General features: G+C 39.7%; 1 protein-coding gene across 15 annotated transcripts in view; it reads right to left on the reverse strand.

The window, feature by feature from the left end:
- PPIP5K1 (diphosphoinositol pentakisphosphate kinase 1) overlaps positions 1-24,226 on the reverse strand; it is a 116,304-nt gene that overhangs the window by 62,634 nt on the left and 29,444 nt on the right. For all 15 annotated transcript variants that reach the window (XM_072148386.1, XM_072148380.1, XM_072148385.1 and 12 more), the window contains 12 exons: positions 23,330-23,439; positions 18,346-18,431; positions 17,879-18,004; positions 11,002-11,123; positions 9,862-10,044; positions 9,294-9,435; positions 6,931-7,154; positions 6,635-6,762; positions 5,507-5,621; positions 3,929-4,036; positions 3,224-3,340; positions 827-991 (listed from right to left, as the gene is read on the reverse strand). In XM_072148386.1, the coding sequence (XP_072004487.1) occupies positions 827-991; positions 3,224-3,340; positions 3,929-4,036; positions 5,507-5,621; positions 6,635-6,762; positions 6,931-7,154; positions 9,294-9,435; positions 9,862-10,044; positions 11,002-11,123; positions 17,879-18,004; positions 18,346-18,431; positions 23,330-23,439 (1,626 nt within the window). The remainder of the gene's footprint in view (positions 1-826; positions 992-3,223; positions 3,341-3,928; positions 4,037-5,506; positions 5,622-6,634; positions 6,763-6,930; positions 7,155-9,293; positions 9,436-9,861; positions 10,045-11,001; positions 11,124-17,878; positions 18,005-18,345; positions 18,432-23,329; positions 23,440-24,226) is intronic.

Raw genomic sequence — 24,226 nt, forward strand, 5'->3', positions numbered from 1 at the left:
TAAGGACAAAAATTGCAAAAAAAAAAATGTTAGAGCCAATGGTAATTATTGAACCCCATTATGTACATCATAATGTCTACAAATATATATAACGAAGGCTCGCAGGCTGAACCCTCTTCATACATGGTGGGTGTTGATTGAATTTTGCAAACACCCATGATTGGCACTTGGACCGATCACAGGTGTTAACCATTTAATTGGGCCCTGCCATCTTGGCGAGAATTGTTGTCATTGGGAAGCAACAATCCGTTCCCATGACAGTCTGGAGTCTTTATAAGTATAAGTACTATAGTATTGTAGTAGTAATAGTTAATATCACTGCATGCAGGTGAGGACACTTTGGTAAGTTAAGTGGCACAGATACCAATGTTGAGGGTCTGCTGACTGAGGTTAATACAATTGTCTTGAGATCTGTTTCAGCTCTAAGTAATTCCAACAGAAGCAAAAATATCACTTTATAACTATATTTTCTGCAAAAATACGCCAGAAAGCTGTGCACATTCTCTAGGACAAACTGCTCTTATTAGGTCCTAAAATAAAGCTGCATACAGTTCATTTTCAATAGAGTGTCACAGCGCATCAATCAACCCTGGTTGCATTTGCTAGCACATACAGTACCTCTTAAAATGAAGTCCAACTAAGGTACAATGGAAATAAACCCTTTAAAACTAACATTTTCGTGTTTTGCATCATATCTCTTTATGAAAGAGTTGCTCTTTAGAAATGCCAATAATAATAATGCAAAAAACATCATTATCTAACACAGGCATTATTTTCCCCAGTACAAACCTTGAACTTTAGGCATTAGTCATTGTTAAGTGTTTACCTCCATTGACCCAGTCTTTCTAGCTCTGGTAAGGGGTGATTTTCGCTGAAAGCCGATGGCCTCCGAGGGCAGCGGTGACATGAGGATGGATCTGTCCACATCATCTGTACCCTTCACCTTGGACAGGTCTTCCAGACTACCTTGATCTGTCTTTTTGTCTTCATTCTAGGGTAAAATGAAAAAACAAAACCTGTTCTTAATGAGGGTTTACAGTCTTTCTTTTCCGACCATTGAACTAATATAACCTTTAAACAAACAATACATTGGAGAGTTAAATGTTTGAGGAGTAATGTTTCTCGCACAATGGTCAAAGCTTTCTTCAAAGAAAATCTACAGCAAAATCCATCATGATAAACCAAGAACACATCTGTGGCATCCTTCCTTCTGGAAATTCCTTTTATAATTATGCTAAATGAGCCAGAAGAGATCTGAGGGGTGTTACCAAAACCCCTCCATGCTGTAGCTCCACAGGCTGTAACACTGTGCAGGAGCACTTCGCCTCACACTGTGTGCTGAAACGTCCTCTACAGTTGTAAGATTACATCAGGCAGAGGAGGGGGGGGGGGACTGTGTAACAGCTTGTGGAGCTATGGCACAGAAGGTTTCTGGTAACACCCCCAGGAGCCCTTCTGGCTCATTAGTATAATTTTAACAGTTGATTTTAGAAGGAAGGAGGCAATGGATAACACATATTACCACAGTCACTGTGTCTGGATCTATTAGCAAGTACAGTATCTCTGGTTTATCATGATGGATTTTGATTTTAGATTTCCTTTAACTATCGCAATTATTTTGTAGTTTGTCAAAGTGTTTTGAATCTGATCTTTTCTACACTGTCCATTGCTGAAGGGACTTTACTCTTTTTGCCTTGAATGTTTTTTTTTTGTTTTGTAGATTTGTCATCATTACAAAATTTTATAAAATTACAGCGGAAACCAAACCACTACTATCCTAAACTGCAACTACTCTGAAAGACGTGATGTAGAGATTTGCTTAAATGTTTCCTCATTGATTTAGGATTACAACCTTCGAATAGCAAGTTTTAAAGTGTACAGCTTTGTTTGTTGTTGTACAGAGAGTTTATTCATATACAAGAAAATAACACTCTTTCTACCAATTAAATGACTTGCAAACTACATTTTCTGAAGTTTTCACAAGTTTGTCCATTCTCTCATTTTGAAGTCTCCCTGAGCAACTAAGAAGAAACTAGATTCTGATGTTTCACAGTACAGACAATAGGAGATTCCAGTCCTAACTGTAAAGGCTCCCATTACGGCTCCCTGTAACTCATCTTGCGCCCTGACAGAATCCTCTGTGTAGTCCCAGGGGTTGGGCTTTGGTTTGGATGCATTTAAAAAAAACAATAGACTCCTGCAGACTGCTCAGATCTTGGCCCCCATCTTTGTGCTCCTGTACAGCACCTCCTGCTCTTTCAAAGAGCTCAAAGCATGGTGATCTGACATCAGTGGGAGAGGGAGCAGCTGTACAGGAGCACAAAAGGTGGGGGCTGAGAGCTGAGCAGTCTAAAGCACAGACAAGTCACATGTTGTTTTTTGAAATGCATCCAAAGCAAAGTAAGTTATAGCACACAATTATACTGTAAAGCAAATGCTTAAAGAAAGCAGAAAGGCATATTTGCAGTGCAGCTGTTATGGGCTTCTGTAACCTGTCTTTACTATATTATATATACTATATTAGTGACAGCAAACTGGCACTAATATATGGATAAAAATTGTGTACATAGTTTACAGAAGAGAAAGCAAGTGAAATGATACAGATACAAAAGCGGGACTACCCGGACAAGATGGAGGGTAAATGGTATACACTGTATATGCAAGATGGATTTACCAATTTTTATCCATATATTAGTGCCAGTTTGCTGTCACTTGTATATTTTTATATGTTTGCATTCTTCACCAATAAAGATTTAATTTTAATCTCAATATTAGTTTTCAGTGTTTGTCCAATCTCCCCTGTAATGCAAGGGGTACTCTTCCTACCTATCTAGTTGTTCTGGATTTAAACACATTAGGTGCGTGATTACATTGGGTTACCAATTACAAGACCACATTAGGTCATTACACTTACACAGCGATTGTTATATCCCTGTTAATCTGGTACCCACCTCCATATCCAATTTGTTTCTCAATTCAGATATAAAACCTCTAGAGCAGTAGGTGACTGAAGAACATTATAAAAAGCAGTGCATGTTTTAAGCATCCAATTAAAATGCAGAACATAACTGCTACGTGGTTCTTTATAAACATCTGAACAAAAGGTGGTGAAGAGTGGAGTAATACTGGAGCGAAGTGAACCTGAGTAGGCAGTATTTCAACACTAGAACTTAGTAATGATTTGCTGTAAATCTCCTTCCTACAATTGAGGAGTCAGTCTTACTTCTGCTGATGCTGGTCGGAATCCAAACCCCAGAGGGGCCTTTTCATCTTCTTCACAGCCCTTGACCCCTGGACTGAAATGAAGCTCAACATGAAATCTTTCTTCTGAGGATGGATCCTAGAAACATACAAATACTGGGAATTAATAGGGTACATTTATCTCCCGTACTTCACTAAAAAAGTGAGAATGTTGTTATAAAAATTTATATTATTTCAGCACAACCATGTATATGTCTCGGAGGAGGTTTAACAAAAATAAAATATATCAGTTATACATGGGTAAATGGAATGTGCTTTTATTTCTCCTAAAAAAGGAATACATGATGAGTAAGCATACAATATGCAATGGCAACTAAAGTCCGCAGCCTTCAAAGGTAAATCTCTGGACCAACTCAGTATTTTTGCCTTGTGAGCCAAAACTATATAACTATTGCAAATCCCTTCAAAAAATACTGTGTAAACATACCTTTATTACTGGCTCAGAGACTTGCAAGAGCATTATGTCTAATATGTATATAATTAATTATCCAAATTGGAAATTTGAGATGAAAAAAATAACAATGGCAACAAATGGAACCAGTCTACAAACAGGGCCAACTAAACAATACGGTACAGAGATGTACATATATTACATGGGAAGGTAAATGTATTTATATTTTCGGGCCATAAGTAGCATGCTTTTTTATTTTCTTTGTATAAAACCTGCCTTGTTGTTGTCTTCATACAGCATAATTACAATCTGGGTCATGTAGTTTAGCTCTGAGACAGCACTTAAATAATCCATTGCTCTTTTCCATTGTTGATCTTTAGACTCCTAGAAAAAAAAAAAAAAAGAGTTGTTTGGCTTTAGTAAAAGCAATATTGTATTGTATTTCAACAGCTTTTATGCTTTATAATCTGCTACAGCCAACAATGAGAATACAGATGACTGTTCATAGTGAGATATTACAGCATGGTGGAAAATCTATTTGCCATTATGTGAAAAATATGATTTGAACCCTGATGCGCAGGAGACTATAAGTTATATAAAAAAGGAATTTTTATACGGTTTTGATCATGCAAACCTGCAGATAATGGGGCACATTCACTATGTGCAGTTTTCCTATGTAGTGTGCAGGGGGCGCCACATTCATGATTATTGGCGCACAACTTTTTTTTTTGTACCTTTATGTTTTACACCATAGGGTGTGCGAAACATTTCTGTCGGACTTTGCATTTTAATTCTGGCGCACGGTCCATTTGAGCACTGGAACGGCCTCTTCAGTGCAGAAATTTGTGATGAATTAAGCATAGTGTAGCTGCATCACAAAAGGGTCGCCTGCGACACAATTGTGGTACAGGCACTTCTTAAATACATGTGCACCTAAAAGAACGTGCAAAGTCCAACAGAAAACTGATGCACGGCCCTTAGTAAATGTGCCCCAATGTTGGGTAGTGTGCACATGAAATTTTCATCCTGGTTTGCAGCTCCTGCAACAGCTCTGAACAGTCTTTAATCCTGAAGAGCTTTCTGCTCTGAATATTCAGCTGCTTCACAGTCTTTCCACAGCCTACTGATGTAGAAGCCAACAGGATGCCTATTATGGTGAACACAGATGAGGCAGAGGAGCAGAAAGCTTTTCAGAATGAAGAATACACATAGGGCCTTGGGAGAAGATGTAGACCTGGATTAAACATTTATATGTGACATATTAAACATAGAACAAGGGATGCCACCTAAAACTGGATTCTCTATTATATGAAGTACTTAAGGATACCAGACTTACAGATGACCCCCTAGTTACAGACGGACCTTTCTGCCCACTATGACCTCTGGTGAAGCTCTCTGAATGCTTTACTTTAGTTCCAGGCTGCAATGATTAGCTGAAAGGTGTCTGTGATGAAGCTTTATTGATAATCCTTGATCGCATGACAGCAAAAACTTTAAAAAATCTGATTGTCACATGGACAAAAATTTTTAGAGCTACAATTATAAAACCTACCAGCTCTACAAATTCAACTTAGATGCAAACCTAAAGAACCTATCTTGAACGTAAGCCGGGGACTGCCTGTAGTGCTATGCAAGCCGTCACAAACCTATGTGTGCTTCATAGATTTAGTCATATAAAAAGAAAGAGATTTAATCACATTGACACGCTGTAAAATGGTGTACCAGTGTAAACCTCCTGGCATCAGTCAATATATTTATCAACATTTATTGCAGGTGTAAACAGCATCAGGTTAAAGTTTTGCTTAATTCTACCTATTTTAATACACACAGTAAGTTGCTACACAATATACTTACATCCAACAGCCCACCATATCGAAAAATGCTCAGCAAAGAGTGGACATGACTCTCACTGGTAAAGTAAAGGCGAGTTCTCACGTGCCGCCCCGGAGAAAGGACTCCTCTTGAATAACTAAATAAAAAAATTAAATAAAAATTTTCCTCATACAGAGGGTGAGGATCAGATCATAACAAACAGTGCCACTGTCAAAAGTGTATTCTAATTAAGAGATCATGGCATTACCCAAACAAGAATCCCTGGTAGATATTATGAAGTTTTATATTACAGAACAAATCCAACATATATCTTCTTTCTTATTGGAAACATGCAGATATTTGTGCCTGGAAAAAAAAGATCTTCTACATGTGGCCATTTATCATTTGCCACTGATTGTATGCCAGCGTATGATGAAGGTTACACACCATGCCTGGAGTAGAAATGCTCTACAGCAGTGATGGCGAACCTTAGAGAACGAGTGCCCAAACTACAACAAAAACCCGCTTTTTTTATTTCAAAGTGCCAACATTGCAATTTAAACAATAACTACTTGCTTACTGCTATGTCAAAGTTTTAAACTGTATTGGCATCCTAAGGACATCAATACAGTAGAAAGGGGAGAAATTCAGATTATTATTGTAGCTTTACTTCAGGGTCCCCTGTACAGGAAGAATTGCAGGGCCTATGTCAGGAGCTCAAATTATATTCCAGCAATGTCTAATGCTTTGGGTCCTGTCTTATGAACTCTATGCTGACGACCTGTGTGCCCACAGAAAGAGCTGTGAGTGCCACTTCTGGCACCCGTGCCATAGGTTCGCCACCACTGCTTTACAGCCTGCAAACCTTCAGGCCTGAGTGTTCGCATGCCATAGCTAATGTTCAGACGCAGGGTTGGAAGTGCTCACTCAGGTGCTGCTCAAGCCCCCTACATGCCCACTTGGCGTGGAGATGGTGTGAAAGGAGAAATTTTTGCAATTACTGGCAGTGTGCAAAAATTATTTCAGGATTTGTAAAGTCCTACATATATACACTGTACATATTTTATATATTTTAGATGTAATTGAGTAACATCCTGTTTGCCTCTAACAACGGTACATATAGTCATTGTTTGAGAAATCACATAATGATATTATTAGGATGCAACTCACAGCGGGTGCAGCTTGTTTACAGACTCGTCCTCGTGAGTTCTCTGCAAGTCCAGCAAGATCTTATTAATTAGGGGAAGACAATATCCCAACGCGATCTCCAGCTTTTCCTCTTTATTAATTCCATATTCCTTTAAAACAAAGAACAGAGCATAACTAAATATGCAAATAGATGTCTTACATATAAATGCAGTCCCAATGTTTGCCTGGATAAGGCTTGTATAAAGAAACTCCTGAATTTGGTAGTTTGAGTAAAATCAATTTGCACCATATTTGCACGCATGCGTACCCATACCTACCTGGGGGATTATTACATCTGCTAAGAACTTGGAAAGTTTAAAGAGTTCGTCTGTCCCTTCTAAGTTGAGTGAGCTGTTGTGTTGAACATCATATTTGACACAATCATAAATATCAGGAATTTTGCTGATATCATAACGCCCGCTTTTCATGCGAAAATCTCTCTCCAGCTTGGTCCATCGCTGCAACATCAACTCCAAGGTCTCGCTATGATATAATTGAAGATCTAGGGATAAAACACATTCTTAGTAAACACAAATACATAAAGCAAGGTAATAATTGTTCAATTATTTTAAAGGGGTTGTCTCAAGACATCAGGGCTTAATTTGCGGCTACTAAGGGTCGTGCTACACTTTCGTCAGACTTTTCCTCTTTTTCGGGATTGCATGGCTTTGACAGGTATTTAACAAGTGTCTGCGCAGGGATGGTGTCACATGCAATCATTTTTTGGCACAGCTGTGCTGGCTTAAATGCAACAGAAATCGGGGGGCATGCCGTCGGACAACCCGACTGATTGGACTGAGCGCAGGATATAACTTTCAAATTTTGTTGCAAGATTAAGCACTTACATGCACCAGGAAGAAGAATATGTACTCTAACAGACATGAGCAGGAAATGACACATGCAGGATATGGGGCGCCCAATCTTAGTCACACTGCATTATAACCGGACAATGCTCTTTCGGTGACTTCGAGTGGAAACTTAAAGGGGTTGTCCCATTTCAGCAAATTATTCTATATCAATTTCTCATGGTTTTCTAGATCTCTGCTTGCTGTCATTCTATAGAAAGCTTCTGAGTCTACTTCCAGTGGACAGAAATCTGACCATGGTCACACAGGTGCACGGCTTGTTATAACACCCACATCTGATTACTCTCTGTGACATAACGAGCTGTGCACCTGTGTGACCATGGTCAGATTTCTGTCCACTGGAAGTAGACGCAGAAGCTTTCTATAGAATGACAGCATGCAGAGATCTAGAAAACCATGAGAAATTGATACAGAAAGTATATTGGAAAGTTGTATAACACTTTATAATACAAACAATAACATATTGCTGAAATGGGACAACTCCTTTAAGTAAATGTGCCCTGGTGTGCACAGATCAGGAGAACAGAGTCCCGTTTCCCCCAACGTAATCATGTGGCTGGACTAACAGATATAGCTGAATGCTCTGCGCAGCTTTCTCCGGCAGACCCATAGAGAGATATTTAACAATGGGGCACATGTATCATAGTTTCAGCTAGGCAAATTGTCAAATTGTAGCGACTTTTTCAGTTTTTGCACCATTTTTGCGACTTTTAACTCTGTTCTTTTTCAATTATGCCTTGTCTGCACCTTTGTGCAGTGCGCCTCATGTATCATTGTTTTCCAGATGTTCCATGCAACTTTTGCCGTTTTGTGCCATTTTGCACCATTTTTGCGCCATTTTTTGGCGCAATTCTGCACCTGGTCCAGGGCAGGTGCAAAGGATGTTTTTTATTTCATGGACCCGATTTTAACATGTAAATTGGAATTATTTCACATGTTTAACTGTTTAACATTTTGCACAGTTATTTCTTTTGTCAAAATTTTTGAATGTATAATTTTTTTTTTTTATTGGTTGCTTCTAAGGGTGAGGTCACATGTAGCTGTTTAATTGCATTTTTAATGCATTTTGAAACCTATTACAACAGCTGAGGAGAGGTGATTTGCCTTATTTCTTTACTGTTAACATTTGTGTTTACAAAACGCAATATAAACGCCATGTTAACGCATGTGTTAACATTGCGTTTACTATGCGTTTTGTACAATCAAATATTAACAGTAATGTAATTAGGAAAATCAACTCTCCTCAGCTGTTGTAATAGGTTTCAAAATGCATTAAAAATGCAACATGTTAAATCCCAAATTAACAGTAGTATCCACTCGTGTATATGACCCCCTTACGTGGCTTGTGTCCATGTGGATTTGAGACATTTACAACAAAAAGTCTTGAAAAGAAGCCAAAATTTGCGCCTGCCAGGATAGGAAAAACTAAACATGTATCACAAGTAAAAAGACAGGATCATGCTGCGCCAGATTTACCATTACGATGATGACTTATGGCGCAGGATAAGACGATCAGTTCCTGCTTTGGAGCTACTATTAGTTGGTCTAAACTGCGCGCTAGAATTATGGGCGCACAGACGATTTCCCAGAAGCCACGCCCCTTTCCTGCGAGGTTACACGTTTATAAATCCCCCCATAGTGCTTGAATGGTAACATGCATTCAGTTGGGGGATAGGAAACTATTTCTGTGATATTGTTCTTAAAGAAAAAATGTCTATGACTGGAATCACTAAGACAGATAAAACTGGCATCAGGCAGATGACACTGTATCTCACCTGCAGATTCAGGGTCTTCCAAACGCTGACGGATCTGAGATGTCAGGTTCTCTATCAGGGCAAATACCTGGTCGCATGTCTTTACAGGGTTCTTTATTGACTCCATAGAGTTAAGAAGAGAACTGCTACTTGTTGGGGCCAGCTACAGATGGAAAGGTAAAGAGAAAAAAATCTATTACAGTGAAGAATTAATAATGTATGTATTAGGCTGCATTCACACTGCCATATGGGGGACGTATATAGGCCTCATAGAAGGCAATGGGCGCACGGTGCCCACATGTGCGGCACTGTACCGCTCATCTTTCTCCAGAATACGGCACCGTGCACCATATATTCCTATGGAGAGGGGAGGGGGTGAGCGGTGCTACAATACGCTATGGTACGGCGGGCTACGGCAGTGTGAATGTAGCCTAAAGTTGTATCTTCTACAGCAGTTAGAGAACAGTTTCCCAACATTAGTATATATACATACTAGTAAAGGAAGGAAAATATTCCCTACATCTTTGAAGGAGAAATATTGTGGGGAAAAATATGAAAACATGTTGAAAAACTACAAATACATGTGTACCTTGTCATGATCCTCCTCTGTGAAATCTGCATCTCTTTGCATAATCTCATGAAGTCGAGCCTTGACTTTTTGCTGGCAGCTGCTTAAGGAATCACTGTCACTGTCCAGGAGTCCGTTCATATTTGCGCTTTTCACCATTTGAACCAGAATCGGTGTCAGCTCACCTTCCAATGCTAGAAGCCCCTAAATACCAATATTGCGTTAGTACTTACATTTGCAGACATTTGTACGCATAACTGGACACTGGTTCAGGGTATTACACACTAAGTAGTGGCAGAAATAAAAAGTTAAATAAAATAGTACATTTTGTCTCACCATGAATGCCTAGAAACTATGTGCATAGTAGTTAGTAATAGATATTTGTAAGTGCGATGCTTCAGCTGTGATAGCTTAATCCGTAGTAAATAGTAAAATATGTGAATACAGCACTATTTTGGCATAGCAATGAATTTGCTGGTACAAGCTTATTACTTATTGACAAAGAAAGCAGCTCCCAAGCCCTAACCCAGTAAAAGCAGTGTTAGCTTTATCAGAACATACCGATAAGCTAACAAACACTGTACTGCCATAGCCCCCCGTACCCCGGGCCAAGCTTACAACAGTCTGGCGTATTCATGAGGGGGTGGTCTGAGGAAGCGGGGACTGCAGCTTTAAGCCTGGCATATTGTGTGGGAGGGGCGGTCCAGGGTAGAAGCAGAAGAGAGGGGAGCGCTATGTAGTGCAGTGTTTCCTAGCTTATCGGTATGTTCTGAGAAAGCTAGAAGTTTAACACTGCCTGGGGTAGCACTAGGGAGCTGCTTACTTTACTAAGCAGCTCCTAGAGGGTCTATACAGTGTTGCAGGTCCTTTTTAAAGTTACAATTGGAAATAGAAAGCTGTACATAAAAATCTAAGTAGTTTTTAGTAGAATATTAAGGGTGTATATCTCTTGTTCTGTGAAGCATCCATACACAATAGATACAAACAGATATCAAATATATTAAAAAGATACCAAAGAGGAGATTCTCGTGTTTAATATGACACCAGGATTGTGTTTCTAGATGCCAGGGTTCAGGAGACTATAAATACCCTTTCTGCACGAGGCATGTACAAATTGGACGTATACAGTTGTATGGCAGTCGTGAAAGGATTAAGCTCTACCTTGGCAAAAGCAGCAGCTGTCATCTGTACCCGTCCTTCATCTGATGCATAAATCTTGAGGTCGTGGCGGTAGGTACTATGTAATCGTAGTAGTCCACATCCTGGAAAGCCTGCATAATCTCCTGTAATGTATGAAAAAAGAGATCAAGTAATATTCAACTATTAAGTCAATGTGATGTATGAAGAACACCCTAATATAATTCAATCTCAAAAGGATTCCCTGGCTTTGCTTAAAGAGGACCTGTCACACATAAATCAGGCACTAGGAGCTGCTTACTAAAGTAAGCAGTTCCTAGTGCTTGAACAAATGCTGCAGTGTTAGAAGGATACCGTTACCGGAAACCTCCGATAACGCTATCTAACACTGCGGCGGAGTACAATGTAATCGTTAGACCGCTCGCAAAGCGGTCCAACGTATTCTTGAGGGGGACGGTTCGAGGTGCTACCTCTTTCCTGGCCCAGCTTTCTCCATAGGCCGGAGGTGACTGCCGCACGTCATGTGGCAGTCACCACCGCTAACCACACCCCAAACCCGCCCCCTCATGAATACATCGGACCGCTTGGCGAGCGGTCCTACGTTTAGATTGTACTGTGCCGCAGTGTTAGAGAGGTTTCCGGTAACGCTATCCTTCCAACACTGCAGTATTTGTTTAAGCACTAGGAGCTGCTTACTTTACTCCTAGTGCCCGATTTATGGGTGACATGTCCTCTGTAAATAGAATTCAGTCACATTGAAAACTTGCACAACTTTCTGTTATATAGTGATTATTGAGCCATCCCCTTTTAGCATCTGCCATTCCATGTAAAGTGGTCTGGCCCGGCTAGTGCAACTTGGCTCACATTCCAGTGAAAACTTGAAAATGTTTTACCGTACATATAAACACACAAACGTATACACACACACACACACACGATAAACTACCCTTGGGATGTTTGATTTTTCATTGTGGTGGTGCCCATTAATTTTATGGACGTCCCCTTTTATATGAAGCACTAAGCATTGCTTTATGTTTTATTTTATAGTGTTAATATTTGCAGTTTACACAGAGCAATACAATAATGTACAAGTTACAGCTTCATTCTAAACAAGCAAAAGTTTGTCATGTTACTTTCTATGGTTAATTACAAAAATTATAGTTCACAAACCACAGTAAATGAGCAGAAAACAGTTCTAGTTAAACAAACGTTAAGGCAATGTTCACACCACCATTTACTGGTTCTGTTGAGGAAGTCTTTGCAGTCTCATTCCTATTCTTGTACGTTAAAACCTTGACAAAACCCTTACAGGCCCAATTACACAACCAATGTGTCACAGTATGTCCCTGCTATAAACAGATTTAATGATGCCAGTGTGAACATAGTCTAAAATGGGCATGTGGGAGGATTAGTGTCCCAAATCACAATGATGGGTTCCCTTCAAATACAGGCGAAACATATTTTAAAGCAATAAATAGGTCTAATTTTATTACAAAATGCAGCAGTTCCGGCCTATATATGAAAGGATGAGTAAGCATTAAAGAATTGCATTGTCAGTGATAAAAAAAAAAACCTGCAGAGACAATTTGCTATTAAATGTCATTATAATTATTTTATTTCTACGGTTATAGATCCAGCTGTCTGTGCGATTACATTCTGATTGGCTATTGATTTAAAGCACAATCTTTTAAAAGCAATCTAAATGAGCAGAGCTAGTGTAAAATATGCCATGGCCACATGTAGAGATCAATGGTGTAGGCTGCCTGCCAAAACAGCATTATTCCTGTGCTAACCATTAGAGGTTTGTGGACATATGTAATATAGAGGATGCCTTGTTTTTTCCATCATGACACTTTGCATGCTTGAAACCCACTCATAGGACTTCTCAGCATCACCAACTGGATATGAAATACAGCAATCGAGTTAAGAGGGTAAAGTTAAATCAGTTAACTACCTACAGAAATTAGTTGTATAGCACAGTATATACTGTACTCCGTTTAGTGGAAGGGGAATAACCCTGATGCAGTTATAGGGACTGTGCAAATCACACTGTAACTCATCGATCTTACCAAAGTCTATAGGGGAACTACAGCCCAAAGCCGTGATGTTACCATTTACTAGAATGATAGGTTGAAAGAACATAAAGCACAATGGGTTAAGAAAGGCATCAAAGGGAAGTAAAGCTATAGACACATATAATGAAAAGAAATATTATAGAATAAACCTACAGTGACATAAAATGACATAAATGAAAGATATACAGTTATCAGCAAGAAAAAAAGAATTTAACATTTAAGATTTTTTCTCTTCCACAGAAGTAATATGTAAGGATTTAGGCATAATAGCCAAAGGGGCGTGCCCCAAAAAGAAAGGGACTGCGATATTATATTTACCATGGTAATCTACAGCAATTTCTTTCAGGACGTCCTGTGGACTTACAGGGGGTCAGTGGGCCATGCACTCATTACTGTAAGCATGCGGATGTCTATGGCATAAGATAAAGAGGACATGGCCGCAACCTGAAGAAGTCTGCAGGACAAGGGACGTCACTAAAGCGGCTTCTGCTGGGTCACATGACCTAAAGGTTGAAAGTTTACCAAGCACAATACAAGGTATTGTACTTACCGAGTAAACCTTTTTGTTTGTGGCCAACCTCTAGGGGGGGTCATACAGTTTTTGAGGTCATACAGTGGATTTAAATTGTTCCCTCTTTGTTTCATTGCAGCCAATTGATAAGATCAAAGAAGTTCTTTTTTTGCTCATTAATGTACACTCTGCTCCTCATCTTTTTTAGAAAAAAACTGAAATGTAGATATTTTTGCTCATTTATTAAAACAAGAAAAACTGAAATATCACATACTGTATATACTCGAGTATAAGCCGAGTTTGGGGTTTTAGCACATTTTTTGTGCTGAAAAACTAGGCTTATACTTGAGTATATATGGTAAGCATTTTGAGCTAGTACAGCCATGAGTCTTCTACGGATGCAACAAGTTTTTCACACCTGGATTTGGGGATCCTCTGCCTCTTCCTTGCAGATCCTCTCCAGTTCCCTCATGTTGGATGGTGAACGTTGGTGGATGCCATTTACAAGTCTCTCCAGAGATACTCAATTGGGTTTGGGTCCGGGCTCTTGCTGGGCCAGTCAAAAATGGTCACAGAGTTGTTCTGAAGCCTCTGCTTTGTTATTTTAGTATGTTCTTATGGTCATTGTCTTGTTGGAAGGTGAAGCTTCGGCCCACTGTGAGGTCCAGAGCATCTGAAAGAGGTTTTCATCCAGGATATCTCTGTACTTGGCAGCATTCAGCTTTCCTTCAATTACAACCAGGCGTCCTGTACCTACAGGTAAAAACACCCCCATAGCACGATGCTGCAACCGCAATGTGTCACTGTTGGGATTGTATTCAGCAGGTTGGGCTGTGCCTGGATTTCTCCACACATACAACTTAGAATTAACACCAAAAAGTTAATCTTCAACTCATTAGACCGGAGAATCTTATTCTCACATTGTGGGAGTCCTTCATGTACTATTTTGCAAACTGTATGTGGGCTTTGATATGAGTTGCACTGAGGGGAGGCTTCCGTCGGGGCACACTGCCATAAGGCTGCAGTGATAGCTGACTTGTGGAACATTCTCCCATCTCACTACTGCATCTCTGGAGCTCAGCCACAGTGATCTTGGGGTTTTTATTTACCTCTCTCACCAAGGCTCTTCTCCCACAATTGCTTAGTTTGGCTGGACGGCCAGGTCAAGGAAGGGTTGCGATCACTCCAAACCTTTTCCATTTAAAGATTATGGAGGCCACTGTGCTCTTAGGAACCTTGAGAGCTGCCACAATTCGCTGTCTCTGAGCTCCTTGGGCAGTTCCTTAGACCTCTTGATTCTCATGTGCTCTGATATGCACTGTGAGGTCTTGTATAGACAGGTGTGCCTTTCCTAATGAAGTCCAATCAGTTTAATTAAACTCAGCTGGACTCCAATGAAGGAGTAGACCCATCTCAAGGAGGACCAGAAGGAAATGGACAGCATGTGAGTGAAATATGATTGTCACAGCAAAGGCTCTGAATACGTATGACCATGTGATATTTCAGTTTTTCTTGTTTAAGAAATTAGCAGAAATATCGACATTTCAGTTTTTTTTCTGTGAAGTTAGGGTGCTGAGTGTACATTAATAAGCAAAAAAAAAAGAGTTTTTTTATCTTACCAATTGGCTGCAATGAAACAAAGAATGAAAAATGTAAAAGGGTCTAAATACTTTCTGTACCCACTGCATGTCAAGGAGGGAAGACCTGTAATGTTCAACAGGAAAGGGAAGCCATGGGAGCTCCTACAGGCCCATTTCGGTTGAAAGCTGGATGCTAAAGTGCTACCTTTTAAACTAAGCACTGTTATTTTGCCAGTGGTCTTTTTAGATCAATCCAAATTATGCAGACTAAGAAGATATACATCAACCTTAAAAGATTGATTACAAACCTGTGGGTCCAACATGATATCATGGGTGACAGAACAATGGCATCATTAGATGATGTTTTTAGATAGGTGTTAATAGGTTATAATATAATTAGATGTGTTTGAGTGGAGTGTTGTATTATGTGCTATGATACCTACGGGAAATATTTTTTATGGGATGGCTGCGGGTCTTGTATCTGAGGGCGAGAGTTTGGGTCAATGGCCTTTTATCAATATACAGTGCACTCGGCCAGGGTCCCCCTGTCGTTCTTACTGTTCGCATTAGTGATGGAGCTTCTGACTGGTGATTAATATCTGTGAGGCGATCATCAGTTGGGACATTGCAGGGATCACAGAGAACCTTTTGCTTTGCGAGTTGATATGTATTCGTTGCTCCTCAAGAGTAAGCAAGTCTGGCTCTAACTCTACAGTTAATGTCAACTAGACAAAGTCCATTCTTTTCCTGATGGATTCGGTGGATGGTTCAGATATATCTGCTTTGGCTAACTTGACAATAGCAGAAACCTTCAGTTATTTAGGCTTTGAGCTACTTTTGGTCAGGAATATTCTAACAATATCTCTGATAGGCAGGATAAACAATTTTTTGAAGTGGCCCATCTCCACAATTTTGCCCATTTTTTGTGCAGCAGCTGGGCAACACCCAAATCACAATTCTTGTTGGGTTCTGAGAAACTCTGAAGGCCTAGTGTCATGAGAGAGAATTGGCCTTGGCTCACTGGGGCAAATGAACTTGCTGAATGCACTAGATGCAATGACATTTTTATGCACATTTTATGGGCCTTGTGGGACACATTGGGGCTTATTTACTAAGGGTTGTGCTACTCGCTTTCTTCAGCCTTTGCACGACTTTGATAGGTATTTAACAGGTGTCTGCGCTGAGATTGTGTTGCACACAATCGGTTTCTGTCGCAGCAGCACTGGCTTACATGCGACACAAATTGGGGGGGGGGGGGCGTGATTTGGACTGAGTGCGGGATTCAAACTTTCAAATTGTGTCACAAGACAATGCACTGACATGCACCAGGAAGAAGGTGAACTTTGTCGGAACTGAGCGTGGTAGCAACACATGCAGGATATCGGGCACACAAACTTGAATCCCGGCACAGTTGATTTGTAAAGCGCTACGGAATTTGATAGCGCTTTATAAATAAAGATTATTATTATTATTACAGTGCATTATCGTCAGAACTGGTAAGTAAATGTGTCCCATTATGTAGGTCTTTGGATCAGTGTTCAGACATATGCCTCAGCTGTATTTGGGTGCTGTGAGTTAGCTGCAAAGATGGCTGCTAATTCACAGTCCCCATTGGTTTCCATTGTGCACGGTTAGGTGAGACACGATGCGTGGAATGTGAATGTGACAACTGGCCACGTCTTCAATTATTCCTGTCCAGATTTGAGGCACTGAGGTCAGTTACAAAGGACAACAAAACGCCATCTCTGCTGCGCTGGTATGAACAATGAAAAAGCTCAGAAAAGTATCATAGTAGGAGCGTAATACTTATACGTTTTTCTGAGCTTTTTCATTGTTTTTAATTAATTGGTCCTACTGTTTCTCCTGTTTTTTTTTCTTTCCATTTTTGTAATGATGTAGATGTGTACAATAAAGATGAGATTTTGATAACTTCATACACCAGTTTATCCATTTACATAGGTGTGCACAATCAAAGAATTACGTACTTTCTTTCATTTTGTTTACAATATAGCTGCTTTAGTGATCCATGTAGCACCCTAAACTTTTCTTATTTTAAGTGTTGCCTGCAATATTTTGTTTTAGTGGGAATATTTAAATTATCTTCTATTTAGCACAAGCTAATGGCTAATACTGTGACCACACTACTCATGTCATGGCTCCAAGCATCTGTTTTACAAGGTTTACTGATTCTGTGGCTGTCAGATGTGTATGTTTAAAATGGAAAATGCAAAATGTAAAACTTTTTATTTATTCTTTTTTTTGAATGAAGACCTTCATGAACATAGGTTAACAGGTTGATTTGGCTGGCATACCACGAGTAAGGCTTAGAATATAGCCGAAACGCATAGGTGTTTGTAGCTACATGTACACCTTTGAACATTTTAAAGAATGAAGAATAAAGGAATTTGAATTTTACCTTGGATGTGCTACGGAACACTTCCTTTGTTGAATTGCTTTATCATTAAATGTAACCTCTACCTCTTATGGGTGGTAGCATAATTGAATTTCCAATAAGGTTAGTTGATGGTACTTTAACAACTCCAGAGCAAGTCATAGACATTTACATCACTACTAAAGTTAAACGACCATGCAGAGGTGAGAAATAAATATATATGCATTAGAAAGCATCATTATTTTCTTTGAAAATCTATGCAGCTCTTCTTTTAATAGTAACATTTCCCTTTATAAAACTCATCAAGACAAATGAAAAAGGTGAAGTAAATAAAAGGACGTACCCTGCCCTCCAGGGTACATACACCGAAATGCCCGCCCAAGCTCTTCTGCCTGCACTCGCCCTGCTGGAGTGAGCTCACCGCCCCATTTTAAAACTAGCAACAGAGAAGGGGAATCCTTGCGGGCATCTGTGTGGAGAAAATTAGAGATCAATTAGTTTTATTTACAATATTGAATCAGTGACTGTAAAGTTTTCATTATTGTAAATCATGCAGTAATTTAATACACAGTACTGAAAAAAGCATGTACTATACTGGGTCTGTGAATCAGTGGGGGAAAATTACAATCCTCTTCCAAACAACTGGTTTATAGACATTGATACTGTGTGTTTTTCTACTTTGGGAGTTCAGAGTTTGACTAGGCAAGCACAGGAACTGAAATTTGGAAAAAGGGGAATAGAAAATAAAGCAACTGCTTTAAATTAAAATAATCTATGGTAATTAAGAAAATAATGTCCTTGTGGTCTTACCTTCATCCTCACTGGATGTCTTTGGATGCCCATGGGGCAAATATGTCAGCTGAACCTTCCTATTAATGCCAGAAAAATGCCCATACCTAGAAAAAAATATTAAATAAATAGAATCCCACAAAACAAATATGCTTACATGACAAATATTTACTGTATTTTTACCAGGTACTTCCACATAGCGTTACTGCTGCCTCCCACTGCAAAGTAAAGTAATGTTCATTGCCTTTAATTTTGTCCTATAAAGTGTTGTCACATGAAATAATTCCTCACTAAGTCACGTATCTATGGCTACTACACAGCAAGAAGAAGAAATCAATCCTGATGTCCTATTTAATCAGGCAAAGGCATCCTGACACCTTTCCAAGTATCAGTTTCTTTTCCTAAATGCTGCCTCTAACCTGCCTCTGACCCCAGATCTTGAGCTCTCATCTTGTTGCTTGGGTCCGTCATCACCTGTTTCATCCCTTCATCTGAACTCTGAAATAGACTCCAGATTCTTCCTGGCAAGCAGAACGCAGAAAGCATCTGCCAGGAAATATGAAGTACCTTAGAGATCTGTTCTAATCCGAATGCTGTTTGCCGATTAGAGCCTGGTCTATTACTATGGTCATGCAAATGACACTCTGTTACACATTTCCTTTAAGCCTGGTGCCAATGACCCATTCACAACCATAAATGTAAGCTAAGATGAGCTAAAAAATGGATGGATGCCAGCTCGCTAAACCTAAACTGCATTGTCATAGCTGGGGGTCTGCACTTAACAGCAAAGTGGGAGTTTTCACATCCACCTGCATCCCTAGTTAACACAATTCTCCTAAGTTTAGGCTCTGTACCAAATGTAGGTGTAGCTACTGAAGAGGATCCGTTACACAGGCACCAAATATCTGAACAGGCAGACCCCCACTGATCAGATCGCTAGAAGAATCAAACTTGGGACAACACATTTATGTGTCACCAGACTCTGTAGCTTTTTATTCCCCATTCATCATCTCAGGAATACAGCCATGGACAGGTGTGAGGTAAAAAGGTTTGTGACCCTAAACCACAGTGACAATTTAGGGGCACCAATTCTACTGACAGGTTCCCTGTATGTCCAATATTCCTTTTGGTGGGTCCTTGGTAAAGAATAGTTGGATTCTTAACACTCCCAACCTCACCCAAGGAAGGTAAAGTTGTTAACACCCCTGATAATATAATGGAAAGATGGCATTAAAGGTTAAATCTCTTGTGTTCATGTATTGCACATTCTGGGGCACATTTACTAAACCGTCCGCTGGAGTTCACAGAAAGTGCATTGTCCAACGATCATGCACTCTGCCCCGATTCACTAAGATTGTGCGCCCAATATCCTGCATGTGACACCGGAGTTCACTATCTTCTTCCTGGTGCATGTAAGTGCATTGGATTGCGGATCATCCGACGGCACGCCCCTCAATTTGTATTGCATGGAATCCAGCGCAGCCGCTCCAAAAACAATCGCATGCGACACAATCCCACCGCAGACACCTGTTAAATACTGGTCCAAGCCGTGCCATCCTCGAAAACCGTGCACAGTCCGACGAAAGTGCAATCTGCGGCCCTTAGTAAATAATCCCCTCTATGTTCTTTGTCCTAACCATGTTGTTTGGTGCAGAATGGGAGAGAAGGAGAACATGTGGGTGAAGAAAATAAGGCTTGGACCATTCACTGCCTTTTAAAGTAGAGATAAATCTCCCATTTTCACAAACCCAAGCTTGGGTTCATATCTTGTTTCTTTGCATCCGTTAGACATATGCTGCAATGTATATGTCTAAAAATTTACAAAAACGGATGCATTTTTCTTCATACATCTACGTTTTTTTGACGTATATGTTGCATCCATCACGCAAGTTAGAACCCGTTTTTACACTTAAAAATATACATTTTAAGATCCATATTTAGGTGTAAAAACGGATGTGACGGATTGATGCATATGCTGTAACGCTTCATGCATACGTCTTTCATAGATACCAATGTTAAAAAAAGTAAACGTTTTGCAAAAGGACTTGAAAAACGCAGCAGCTCATGTTTTTCTCAAGCAAAATAAAAAAAGGATACAGATGCACAGGACAACAAATGTATACTGCATCCATTGGGTCCATAGACATGAGTAAGCATGCCATAACATGCGTTATGGCAGCAGTATGCAAAAAATGAGACCCCCACCTTACTATCCATTACATAATAAGCCACTAATGTGAATGGCCACCATGTGATACTTAAATAAATAGCAGCTGACACTGTCTACTCTATGTCACTTATCAGCTTTACTGAGTAAACAGGACAGAATGAATGGTGATAACTCTTTATCATTGGAAGGCAGGGGCTTAATGACAGGTCTATTGTTCTGCTACAGACCTAGATAAGGCAGGATAAGATGCAGATAAGGATGCTTTCCATCTCCTTGGTCACTCACTTATCTCCTAGGGAGAAGCATGAACTCACTACCTTATCACTTCTATCTTAAGGCTGTAACCATCTGTGTCAGTAGACTTCTATTCTTTTCAGCTGCCATAAAGCACATTCCCTACTCCACTTATTTGCTTAAAAAATATTTACAAGGCACATTTTCTTATAGATTTATCCATCTGTCCCTTTGTTCTAAATAGAATTATTTTAAAAATCCCAAATGAGAAATAGTGCAGCATAAAAACAAATAAGTGACTGGGCTGGACCAGTTGGAAGAGCTCCAAGAGAGTGTTTTTTGTTTGGCATTGACACATCCCTTACTTCAGAACAAGTTTGTTGTTGCAGCTGGTTCACAGACTTGCTGTCCCTTTCTATCTACTCTTAAGTCCTTGAGATGAATTATCAGCCAACAGATTAGCCTGAAAATTCGAGTACCTATCCTTCTACCTCAAGGATGTACCCTGCAGATCAAGATGCAGCTAAAATACTGTGTTTCCCCGAAAATAAAGACAGATTCTTATTTTAATTTTTGCTCCTAAAGAGGCACTGGATTTTTTGTTCAGGGGATGTCTTATTTTTCCATGAACAAGAATTCACATTAATTAATTCTTCATTAAATGTGTTCAACACAAAATCAAAATTTACTAATATACTGTAGTCCTGTCACCATAAGACAGAATAACCAGCCAAACTCTGAATTACAGAGTCTTGTGATTATTTCCATTTACATCAATCTATGGTATTCACCACATTCCTCAATCTTGGTATTTATGAACAAAAAGCAAGATTATTTATTCAAAGACATGTCACTAACTTCTCTAACATCCTTATTACTCTCCAAACTCTGAATTTCATACAGAGTTTCTTGTAACCATTTCTATTACAATCCTTGGCCCCAATCTCACATGTATAGCACTTTCCTTCAATGACTCCTTCTTGCCTAGGTACAGTGCCTTACCAAAGTATTCATCCCCCTTGAACGTGTCTACCTTTTTCCACATTTCAGGCTTCAATCGTAAAGTTTTACATTTTTTTGGTGAAGAATCAACAGCAGGTGGTACAAAATGTATTGGATATTTTACACTTTTGTAAATAATAATATGCAAAGTTTTCCAGGATGGGATAAGGACAAAGAGTATCCATGGCTATAAGGCTCCACATGCCTACACTGCGCCATAATTGGTAATCTCGATAAGAAGAACTCTTACTTCCCGACACCAGTGATCATATTGAAATGGAAGGAATATCAGACCACTGCAAATCTACCAAATCTGTTTGGCGTAAAAGCAACACAGCTCATCACCCTGAACACACCGTCCCCATTGTCATACATGGTGATGGCAGCATCACAGTTTGGCCTTGCTTTTCTTCATCAGGGATTGGGGAGATGGCTAAAATTGGTGGGATGCTGGATGGAGCCAAGTGCAGGACCATTCTGGAAGAAAACCTGTTGGAGTCTGCAAAAGGCCTGAGACTGGGACGGAGATTTATCTTCCAACAACACAATGAACCCAACATAAAGCAAAGTCTACAATGGAAGGTTCACAAATAAACATATCCAGGTGCTAGAATGGCCAAGTCAAGTCCAGACCTGAATCCAATTGAGAATCTATGGGAAGACCTGAAAACTGCTGATCACAAGCACTCTCCATCCTTGAGCACCAGCTGTTTTCCAAGGAAGAATGGGGAAGAATTTCAGTCTCTCGATGTGTAAAACTGATAGAGACCCGATACCCCAAGGGACTGGCAGCTGTAATCGCAGCAAAAGGTGACGCTACAAAGTATTAACTAAAGGGTGACTAATAATATTGCACATTCCATCTAAAAGTTTAAAATATTCCAATAAATTTCATTCCACTTCATGTGTTGATTTCCCCCCCAAAAATTACAATTATATATCTTTATGTTTGACTCTGAAATGTGGAAAAAGGTTGAAAAGTTCAAGGAAGCCAAATACTTTCACAAGGCACTGTAGCTGATGCTAGCGATTTATTTTATGAATTCTTCACCCATGTCACAACCTCTTGCGGTATGTAAATGATCAAATAATCCTAATGTATATCTTGGGGGAGCTGCAGCAATGACTATGGTCTTATTTTCATGGGAGGACTTATATTTCTAAGCTTTAAAAAATTGCACTTGGTCTAATTTCCGGGGGTTGTCTTATTTTCAGGGAAACGGGGAAAGGGGGGAGAAAACCTCTAAAATGTCATAGAGGAAAAAAAGAGAGACTGAAGAATGGTCAGAATGTCTGAAATAAAAGTTGGTTTCTCTAAAGATAATTCAAAAGGACAGAAATGAGATCCAGCGGGGACAATAAATCAGTATAAGGCTTACCAAAAAAAGGAAAATGCCTCCATTCAGTGCACTCTACAAAAATAATGCACGTTTGTTCGCATTTAAGCATAAAGAGATTACATGCAACATAAAATTTTAGTTTTATATATATAACTGAGGTTTACTAAGAAGGAATATTCTATTCATCATCAGTAAGCAGTGAAAAGACTGTACAGTCTTAGATCAGGTTTGTGAATTTAGCCATAAAAGTTTTTCTTACATTTCCAGCACAGTTTTCAGCTGTTCCAGTTTAGATTTCCTCTCCTCGATCTCACAATCATTGTGGGATCCGAGTTCTGATAGCAGCAGTCTTGCTATATCGAGCACTTCCTGTTTGAAACAACACAGCATTTACCATCTTATACAAATAATAGAGTAGACACTACCATGATAACATTTTTTGTTAAATATTCTCATTTTGTGACCAAATAACTTACACATTTCTTTATTAACCTGCATAAGTAGTTAAAAATTTTCCTGTGGAACGGTGGACTCATAGATCAGACCATCCTGAACCTCTTTATTAAGGGTGGTTTCACACTGGTGTTTTTTTTAGTAGTATACAGCCCACTTTAGTATACAGCCAGCTAGCCCCCATAAGTATACAGCCAGCACCCTTTAGTATAGAGCCAGCCGGCCCCAGTTTGCCCAGCACTTGAAAAAAAGAAACTTACATACTCACCTTCCGGTGGTCCCGATGCTCGGTGCGGTTCCTCTTCTGTCTTCTCCGCAATGCTCCGGCCGGCACACATTATGATGCGGCCGCTGATGACGTCATAGTATGCGCTGGCCGGCAGAGCGCATGACTGCCGGCTGTTACAGCAGACTGAAGAGGAGCCGCGGGGACCGGAGCATGGCGGAGAAGACAGAAGAGGAGCCGCACCGATCATCAGGGCTCGGGAAGGTGAGGATATAAGTTTATTTTTTTTATTGACTTGTGTATAAGCCGAGGTGAGGTTTTTCAGCACATTTTTTGTGCTGAAAGACTCGGCTTGTACACGAGTATATACAGTAGGGTAGAAACTGTTCTTTTTGAGTTCATTGACAACTCATCAGTGAAAAAAAAAGTGTGAAAAAAACCCATTGAAAAGAATGGTTCAGTAAGGCACCAGTGACA

The sequence above is a fragment of the Engystomops pustulosus genome, chromosome 4 (assembly GCF_040894005.1).
Source record: "Engystomops pustulosus chromosome 4, aEngPut4.maternal, whole genome shotgun sequence".
NCBI lineage: Eukaryota > Metazoa > Chordata > Amphibia > Anura > Leptodactylidae > Engystomops > Engystomops pustulosus.